The 10,860-nt window shown below is 39.9% G+C and overlaps 1 protein-coding gene across 1 annotated transcript in view; it reads right to left on the reverse strand.

The window, feature by feature from the left end:
* The window catches only part of LOC100944177 (zinc finger protein 493-like), a 99,986-nt gene that overhangs the window by 77,612 nt on the left and 11,514 nt on the right, over positions 1-10,860 (reverse strand). The window contains 1 exon segment of the mRNA XM_012813966.1: positions 9,819-10,006. Within this exon segment, the coding sequence (XP_012669420.1) occupies positions 9,819-10,006 (188 nt within the window).

Consider the following 10,860-nt stretch of genomic DNA (forward strand, 5'->3'; position numbering starts at 1 on the left):
GTGCCCATCGACCCACGAATGGATTAATAAATTGTGGTATATGTACACGATGGAATATTATGCAGCCTTAAATAAAGATGGAGAATTTACCTCTTTCGTGTTTACATAACTGGAGCTGAACATAGTCTTCTTAGCAAAGTATCTCAAGAAGGGAAGAAAAAGTATCCAATGTACTCAGCCCTACTTTGAAACCAATTTATACTGTTCATATGAAAGCGATAACTCAATTATAGCCCAAGAATATGGGGGGAGGGGAGAGGGAGGGGAGGGGAGAGGGGAAGGATTGGTGGAGAGAGGGTAATTGGTGGGACCACACCTACTGTGCATCTTAGATGTACATGTGAAATTTACAAAATATAGAATATAAATGTCTTAACAGAATAACTAAGAAAATACCATGAAGGCTATGTTAACCAGCTTGATGAAAATATTTCAAATTGTATATCAAACCAGCAAACTATACCCCATGATTGCATTAATGTACACAGTTATGATTTAATAAATGGAATGACAGATATAAATTTTAGTGATTCCTTGTTTCCTGCAATAAACTTGAACTTACATTCATTTTATTTATTCTTTTACTTATTCTTTTTTTTTTTCATTTTATTTGTCATTCTCAGTAGACTGCAGCGGCATCGAAGCCCACAGCAACCTCAGATTCTTGGGCTCAAGCAATTATCTTGCCTCAGCCTCTCTAATAGCTGGCACTTCAGGCGCCTACCAAAATGTTAGGATATGTCACCCTCAGTAGAGTGCTATGGCCAGCACAGCTCACAGCAACCTCAAACTCTTGGGCTTAAGCTATTCTCTTGCCTCAGTCTCCCAGGTAGCTGGAATGACAGGTGCCTGCCACAATGCCCGGCTGTTTTTTTCTTGTTGTTTTTGTCATTGTTGTTTAGCAGGTCAGGGCCAGGCTAAAACCCAACAGCCTAGGAGCATGTGGCTGGCGCCATAACCACAGAGCAATGCACGCTCAGTGGCTTACGATCATTTTAATAAATATGAGGGGCTTGCTAGTAATTTGTTTCTTACATATGTAAATTTAGCACTTTATTTCAAAAGTTTTTAATCTAAGAACCACGTACAAATTATACATCTAACATTTCAGAAAGTGAAACATGTAAGAGAGTAACAGAAGGAAGGTGATAGAATAGGAGTTCTCCCACTCATATCCTCCACAGCACACTGTGACAGCCCAAATGAAGCAGCCTTTTGGGAGTTCAGGGATTTAGATCAGTGATTCTGAAACCCTAGTAGAGACCAAGATTAAAGAGGATGTAGATCCTTATACTGACTGGAACATGATCCACAAGCAGACTTTCCAATAATAGTCCTGGCAACAGAATAAAAAAATGACCATATTGTACTATAGACGCATCTATAGCTTATATGACCTAGGTTCTGCCACTACCACCATCTGCCAAGATACACAGGATGATTCACACCCATGTGAGTCTCAGGTAAACAGGCCTGCAGACTTGGTCCAATCTCTAAGCATTGAATCAACCCAAATCTCACCGTTTTCATCTCTCAGCCATGGTATGAAAAAAATCCTGCCCACACAGGGAGAAACATCCATTTATGCTCCTGAATCCAGAACCACCAAAATTTATCTGAAATGTGATCTTCAATTGGCAATGTAACCTGGCCTCAGTCACAGTCCAGGACCAATTTTGCTCCATTGGAGATAATCTGTGTCCATGGAGGCAAGCCTGCTAACTACAATCTTACTGTGAATCTTAAAATTGCCTGTTAACAGCCTCCAGTTGCTATCAACCAGGATATAGAAGCAATCCTGCTACCTCCAAATCTTGGAAGGGGAACATTACATGGACCCACTGACAAACCTAAAGACATTTCTCACAGGCTGAATGTGGTGGCTCACACTTGTCATCCTGGAACTTTAAGAGGCCAAGCTGGGAAGATCTCTTGAGTTTAAGAGTTTGAGACTAGCCTGAGCAAGAGTGAGACCCCGTTTCTAGTAAAAGTGGGGGAAAATTAACCAACCATTGTGGTAGGCACTTGTAATCTCAGACTCGAAGAAGGTTGAGACAGGAGGATCACTTAAACCCAAGAGTTTGAGGTTGCTGTTAGGTAGGCTGATGCCATTGTACTAAAGCCTGGGTAGCAGTAAAACTGACAACAACAAAAAAAGACATTTCTCACATCTCACAGTTGTGTATCTGGCAGCAGCCCTATATATCAGTTGCAGACCCTCTCAGCTTTAATCAGGAGTCAGTCTGGCCCATTCAAGGACCTGTCCAATGAGTGAACACCTAGCCACATTCATTCTATGAGCACTGCACTTGCAGAAACAACTGCAGTTCTTAATCTGAGCACCAATCCTACTGATCAATACCTTAAGAAAATATTCAACTTCCCAGGGACTAGCCAAGATCTGCAATTGTATGATCACGGATAACAAGTCTACCAACCACAAAACACACTCTATACCCAACAGCAGCCATATTACTTGGCTTCAACCTTATTCAACTGCAATCTCAGAAAAACATTTCATCACACCAGGCACCCAATAGAAGAAATGCCTCTATAATGACTGAATGAGGTATTTGTTCCTTCAGATTCAGAGTTCAAAACCCTGGGTATCCAGACAATAAAGCATCTGGGTAACTAGACCATAAAGCATCAGGCAGATATGATCACTTCAGACAGAAAAGATAGAAATAAAGCTCCAGTAATGGGCTCGGCACCTGTAGCTCAGCAGCTAAGGCACTGGACACACACACTGGGCCTGGAGGGTTCGAACCCAGCTGGGTCCTGCCAAACAACAATAATAACAACTACAACAAAAGAATAGCCGGGTGTTGTGGTGGATGCCTGTAGTCCCAGCTACTTGGGAGGCTGAGGCAAGAGAATCTCTTAAGCCCAGGAGTTTGAAGGTGGTGTGAGCTATGACGCCACAACAGTCTACCAAGGGTGACATAGTGAGACTCTGTCTCAAATCAATCAATCAATCAATCAATAAAGCTCCATTAATGAATTTCAAAGCAATGAAGATCTGAAAACTGGCTGAAGGCATCTCCCATACCTCACTGGGCATGGCGCTAGCCACATACAGGGCAGGTGGGTTCAAACGTGGCTGGAGCCTGCTATAACAACAATGCAACTGCAGCAACAAAAAAATAGCCACGTATAGTGGTGGGTGCTGGTCGTCCCAGCTACCTGGGAGGCTCAGGTAAGAGAATCACATAAGCCCAAGAGTAGGATGTTGCTGTGAGCTATGATGCTAGGGCACTGTACCGAGGGTCATTTCTTAACGAGACTCTGTCTCAAAAAGAAAAAACTGGCTGACATTGAATTTATCTTAGTGAGATAAACAAGAACCCACATAACTAAAAAATCCTAAAACAATGCATCAACAAAATAAGAATATAAATAGAGAAATAGGAAAAAATTAAAAAAGAAGAAAACAAGAGCTTCGGCTGAAGTCTACCATGTCAAAATGGCATTACAGGAGATTCAGTTATTCAGAATAAAAATTCAACAAATGCAAAGACAGGCCATTTGAAGTTTCCAAATTACAGAGAAAAAAAGAAAGAATAAAGGAAAGATATGTAATGGTATTATAGGAGATTCAGTTATTCAGAATAAAAATTCAACAAATGTAAAGACAGGCCATTTGAAGTTACCCAATTACAGAGAATAAAAGGAAGAGTAAATGAAAGACATGTCTAAGAGTGCATCATTAAGTGAAAAAATATATACATTTTTGATTTTCAAATGAGAGATAAACAGATAAAAAGGTTTTTAAAAATATAATGTCTAAAAATCCCCCCCAAACCACATGCACATAGTTTTGTTAAAATCAAAATATCTGAAGAAGACCCCAATAACAATTGCCCAGGATAAATTTTAATTGAAAGAAAGCAAACACAAACTGAGAAACTTGTTTTGAGACAATCTTTTTCTTTCACCCTGTGTAAAGTGCTTTGCCATCACAGCTCACAGCAACCCCAAACTCATAGGCTCATGTGATTCTCATGCTTCAGCATCCTAGGTAGCTGGGACTAAGGGGCCAGCTACAATGCCTGGGTAGTTTTTCTATTTTTTTTGAGATGGAGTCTCACTATGTTACTCTGGGGAGAGTGCCGTGGAATCACAGCTCACAGCAACCTCCAACTCTTGGGCTTAAGCGATTCTCTCACCTCAGTCTCCCAAGTAGCTGGGACTACAGGAGCCTGCCACAATGCCCAGCTATGATTTTGGTTATAGCTGTCACTGTTGTTTGGCAGGCCCAGCCTGGGCTCAAACCTGCCACCTTCCATGTATGTGGCTGGTGCCCTAGCCTGTGAGCTACAGTCCCTGAGCCTCGGTTTCTCTATTTTTAGTAGAGTCAAGACCTTGTTCTTACCCAGGCTGGTCTCAAACTCCTGAGTTCAGCCTCCAAGAGCTCGAAGATTATAGGCATGAGCCACCATACCCTGCCTAAAATGAGAATTTTAAAAGCAGCAAGAGATAACAGAGTTATTAGCAGATATTTTAAGGCAGAAACCTTGTAGGTGAGACAGAAGTGAAACTATGTCTTCAATGTGCTAAAAAAAAAAAAAAAGTCCTATCAACTGAAAAGACCATATCTGACAAATCTGACTTTCAGAAATGAAGAAGAGTTTTAAGACATTCCTACACAAAAAACGTTTAAAATGTATCACTAGTATATCTGCTGAAATTCTTCAAATTGAAATGGTGGAACACTAATAATACAAAAACACTGAAGTGTGAATTTCACGGGAAACACTAAATGCAAAGTGAAATACTGAACACTCTAATATTGTGATGGTGGTGCATAAGTCACTTTTAACTCCAGTATAAAAATTACAAAATAAAACTATTAAAATGAAGACAGCTAAAATAACTTGTTAATGGATACACAATACAAAAAGTTGTAAAGTGTAACATTCCATCTACCCTAATTTTGTCCCAAGTGTTTGCCCACACCCAGGGAGGAGGGACCACCCTTCCAACCTACCAGTCAGAACTTAGGGTGCCAAGTGCAAATATATGTAGAAGACTCTAGCCTAGCAACAGGTACAACAGAGTCTTTAAGGTGACCTCGCACAACCTAAGACTTATCACGTGGTTCACACCCCCCATAGGTTCTCAGAGAGTCTCATGGGAGGTCTGCATGTGCAGTGAGGCTGATGATTCCAAGTGACCTCAGAACCACAGGGTGGCCACCCCAGGTGGTATAAAAGAGAACTACTGGCCATAAGCCAGTCTCTTTGCTTGTCTACTTGTCCTGGTGATAGAGGTCCATTTGCTACTATGGTGATTGTACCCTGCTTTGTAAACTGTCTTACTCTGTAAGCCTATCTGCCTCTTCTTTGATAAAATTAAAAAGAGCAAAGAACTACTTGCTCAAGTGAGAGAAAAATCTCAATAAATTCTAGTGGGGGTGGGGGTGAAGGGGTTGGGTAAATTCCCACCCAATCAGTACACTTGGGTATACTGCAACATCCTGGGTGAAGGACACAACTACAACCCAGCAAAACTATGTAAGCTGATAGTATGTACCCCATATTAATCTGAACTTCAAAAAACATTTGAAGACTCAATTTAACAAAGGAAGTGGAAGATCTGTTGCATAAACTTTGACATGAGTAAATGTAATGAAAAAAGACTGAAATAAATGAAAAGATCCATTATTCATACATTTAAATAATTAATATGACCATAGTCTACAAAGCAATCTATAATCTCCATACAATTCCTATTAAAATTACAATGGCATTTTTCCCCAAAACAGTGAAGAATTCAAAATTTGCTATAAAATCACAAATGACCCCAAATCTCCAAGAAAATCTCGACAGAACAAAGCTGGAGTTTTCACCCTTCTTGATTTCAAATTACTACAAAGCTATGCTAACCATGAGTATGGTACTGACAGATAAATAGACTGATGGAAAAGAATAGAAAAAACAGAAATAAGCCTGGTAGTATATGACTAGTTTTTGACAAGGACACAAAGATATGTGAGGGAAAAAGTACAAACTCATCAATAAATGGTAATAAAAAACGGCCATCCCTGTGCAAAAGAATATAACTGAACTTTCATACTGTATACAGAAATAAACTGGAAATAGATTAACATTTAATGTAATACCAGAACTATATAACTTCTATGAGAAAGCATATGGAATTCTCTCTTCAACATTAGCTGTTGTAATGATGTTTTTCTCATGCTAAAAAAATACAACCAAAAACACCAAAAGCAAAAAACAAGTAAGACTATATTGGCTTGGTCCCTGTGGCACAGTGGTGACGGCACCAGCCATATACACTGAGGGAGCTGGGTTTGAACCTGGCCCAGGCAAGGTAAACAACAATGACAACTGCAACAAAAAATAGCTGGGCGTTGTGGCAGGGGACTGTAGTCCCAGCTACCTGGGGTGGGGTGGAGTGGGGGCACAAAAGAATTGCTTAGGCCCAAGAGTTTGAGGTTGCTGTGACCTATAATGATATGGCACTCTACCAAGGGTGGCATAGTGAGACTCTGTCTCAGAAAAAAACAAACAAAGACTGTATCAAAAGTTTCTGCATAGAGAAGGAAATTTAAAAAAACATAAGTGAGCAAACAAAAGATTGGGAAAAAATATATTTGATGAATATAATATTCCTAATACAGAAGGACCTAAAGCAGCAACAACAAAAAAGGTAAATCTAACTAAAATGTGCAAAAAACTCAGTAGATATTTCTCCAAAGATATAAAAGTCGAAAATAGGTTTATAAAAAGATACTCAGCACCCATTATTCATCAGGAAAATGCAAGTCAAATCACAATGACATATCACTTAACTGTTAAAATGACTTAAAGTCAAGGATTAATAAATGTTCACAAAGGTGAGGAGAAAAGAAAAATCTTGTACAGTCAGTGGGAATGTGAATTCATCCAGGTGCTATAGAAAACTGTATGGAGGCTTCTCAAATACATATTTTTGAGACAGTCTCACTTTGTCACCCTCAGTAGAATGTTGTGGCATCATAGCTCATGGCAACCTCAAACACTTGGGTTCAAGCAATCCTCTTGCTCCAGCCTCCCAAGTAGTTGGGATTACAGGTGCCTGCCAGAATGTATAGCTATTTTTGGAGACTGAGTCTCACTCTAGCTCATGCTGGTCTCGAACTACTCAGCTCAGGCAATGTACCCACCTCTACTTCCCAGAAGGCTAGGATTACAGGCTTGAGCCACCGCACCCAGCCAGGCTTCTCAAATATGAAAAACAGAAGAGCCATAAAAATCCATCAATTTCACTTCTGGGTGTGTACCCAAAGGAAATGAAATCAGGGACACAAAGAGATATCTCCTCTCATGTATTTATAGAAGATTATTCACATTATGTAATACTGTTCTGCCACACAAAAAAGAATAATCCTGTCATTTGTGGCAACATGAATGGTTCAATCAGGGGAAAATTATGATAACTGTAATAAAATAAATAGATACAATTACTGTATAATAGGAACTATTTGTGGAACCTAAAAAATTAGAGACCATAGAATAGAGAATATAGAGTGGTCGGCACCTACTGGAGGGGGTGATCAAAATGGGGAGATATTTGTCACACAGGATAAACTTTCATCTGTAACATGAACAAATTCAGAAGACATAATGTATAGCATTGTGAATGTGATTAACACTGCCTTCTGGGACACCTGAGATTAAGTCATCCTCTCAACTAGATTAAGAGAGAAGACCTTCAGGGCTCTCCCATCAAAATCTGGCAACTATGTGAGATGATGGATGTGTTAATAAGTTCATTGTGTTAATCACCACACAACACGTATGTATATCAAATTATTAAGCGGTACACCTCAAAAACATAAAATTTATACTTGTAAAACCTTCATGTCAGAAAAAAGAACGAACAACAAGGAAACATAGAGGACACATGCTCAGTGATCCGCATACTTACCCAAACAAAATCATAAAATGATAATTACTAAACATAACAGTCAAAACGTTACTATGTGCTGGACAATGTTCTAACCTCCTCCAAGATCACTTTAAGTTAAATTTCACATGAAATTATTTTACACATGTGGAAATTGTACATATACGATTTAAATTTTTATTTTCTTTCTTTCTTTTTATTTTTTTTGAGACAGAGTCTCAAGCTGTTGCCCTGGGCAGAGTGCCATGGTGTCATAGCTCACAGCAACCTCAAACTCTTGGGCTTAAGTGATTCTCTTGCCTCAGCCTCACAGTAGCTGCAATTACAGGCACCCACCACAACGCCAGGCTATTTTTTGGTTGTAGTTCTCACTGCTTTTTGGCAGGCCTGGGCTGGATTCGAACTCGCCAGCCTCAGTGTATGTGCCTGGCGCCCTAGCTGCTTGAGCTATAGAAGCCAAGCCTCATTTTTTATAGTCTTAAGGAGAATTACTTCTCAGATAATTTAAGAGCATGAGAAAGAAGACAACCTGGGTGGCACCCGTAGCTCACTGGGCAGGGTGTCGGCCACTTCCACCGAGACTGGTGGGTTTGAACTTGGCCTTGGCCACCTAAAACAATGACAACTGCACCAAAATATATAGCTCGGTGCCTGTAGTCCCAGCCACTTGGGAGGCTGAGGAAAGAGAATGGCTTAAGAGCCTCAGGTTGCTATGAACTATGACACCATAGCACTCCACCCAGGGCGACAGTTTGAGACTCTATCTCAAGAGAAAAAAAGAAAGAAAGAAAGAAAAGAAAGAAAGGAAAGGAAGGAAAGAAAGAAGACATCCTTCTAAGACAACAAGGAGAAACAATCCCAGGCTTCTCAAAAATTACTTTCATTATGCCAGAGTTTCTAAAGCCATACTTTAAAGTCTGGCTTCCTCCCTGATCTTTGATCTGTGACCTGTGCCACCTGCTTCATTCACTTCCTCCTACTGGGTGTACGGCTATTGTTTCCTCTCTCTTTACATTTGTTTCCAAAAGTGACCAAGTCTAGTTTATCAATTTCATTAGAAAAAGACACATGAGGATTGGCGTCCCTAGCACGGTGGGTATAGCTGCGGCCACATGCACAGAGGCTGGTGGGTTGGAATCCAGCCTGGGCCTGCTAAACAACAATGACAACTGCAACAAACAAGTAGCCTGACGCTGTAGTGGCCCGGGTAGTCCCAGCTACTTGGGAGGCTGAGGCAAGAGAATTGCTTAAGCCCAAGAGTTTGAGGTTGCTGTGAGCTGTAACACCATAGCACTCTACCAAGGGTGACAAAGTGAGACTTTGTCCCCAAAAACAAAAGAAAAAAAACAGAGGGAAATGAATTTTCCTTGGGATTAATCAGTTCTCAACTTTGTATTGTACTCAGTAGAGGGAAAAATGACAGAAGAGTCTAAAAAATTACTTTCCAGATTACCAATTTGATAGCCCCTATATTTAAAATGTATTCTTAGGTATTTAAGTACTTAGTATGGTACTCAGTAGAAAAAAGTGAATGGAAGATTCTAAAAATTATTTTCCAATTACTATTTTCTGACAGCCTCTGAAGAATATTTAATAAGAAACATTTTAGATGTGTGGATACTGCGCTTCACCTTCAAATGTGACTAAATTGAAAATAAATAAGAGGAACTGGATTATAAGGTATAGAAAAAAAGTGTATGTATCACTGAACTTCTAGAATCACCACTAAACTAGAGTGAAACTGGCAAATCATCTCAACAAAGAAGGGAAATAATTAGGTCAAAGGAAATTTTTTTGTGTCCATTAACAAACCCCAACCTTTCTCCCTGACATCAGGAATCAAAGATTCATTCATACAAAGTGCAAGCTTTAAAGACACATTCAGCAAAGGCAGGAAAGAAAACCCATGAGGTAAATTAGATATTCTGGAGATAAAGTATTCTCACCCACGGAGACCAGGTTTCTGTAGTTCTCTAACATCACATCCCTATACAAATTGCGCTGAGCAGGGTCCAAGCATTCCCACTCTTCTGGAGTAAATTCTATGGTGACATCCCTGAATGTCAACCGTCCCTGAAATAAAAATGAATAACTATATTACACATTGACCATGAGGCCAGGAGCAGAGTTTTTAGGATCCAGGTATTCCCATTCCTCCAGAGAGAATTATGTGCTCATATAACTACACATCAATAATCCCTGAATAAATGAATAAAATGTACAGAGCTCTAAATTGGACCCCAGATAAAATACGGGGGTTAAGACCAGGCCTGGTAGCTAATGTCTAAAATCCTAGGTCTCTGGAAGGTGAAGGCAGGTAGATTGCTTGAGCTCAGGATTTCGAGACCAGTTTTAGCAAGAGCAAGATCCCATCTCTAAAAAAACAGTCAGCCATTGTGGCAGGCACTTGTAGACCCAGCTACTTGGGAAGCTGATGCAAGAGAATCACGTGAGCCCAATAGTTTGAGGTTGTTGTGAGCTGTGAGTTGTGATGCCATGGCACTTTACCAAGGGTGACAACCTGAGACTCTGTCTCAAAAAAAGAAAAAAAAAAAAAAAGAATCAGTTGTGTCTATTCCTCAGATAGAAAAGTTATGGTAAGTCAGAAGTACATTTCTCACTTTGTGTGCCTGTGTGTGTTCAACAATTATAATGCAGATTGATTCAGGAGAGCTGAGTGAGGCTGAGATTCTCTGTTGCTAAGGAACTCAGCTGTGACGCTGAAGCATCAGTTCTAAAAGCCACACTTTTGAACAGCAGAGAAGGAGTACACTGAGGGACGAATTCATGGATAACATGGAATTGAGAACTTTCTAAATACAAAGATTATAACACAATAGCATGAATAGAGCAATCCTTTTTTTTTTTTTTTTTTTTTTTTTTTTGAGACAACTTAGTCTCACTAAGTTGCCCTCGGTAGAGTGTCATGGTGTTAGAGCTCACAGC

This window comes from Otolemur garnettii, unplaced genomic scaffold (genome assembly GCF_000181295.1).
Source record: "Otolemur garnettii isolate 467f Iridium unplaced genomic scaffold, OtoGar3 scaffold00392, whole genome shotgun sequence".
In the NCBI taxonomy this organism is placed as follows: domain Eukaryota; kingdom Metazoa; phylum Chordata; class Mammalia; order Primates; family Galagidae; genus Otolemur; species Otolemur garnettii.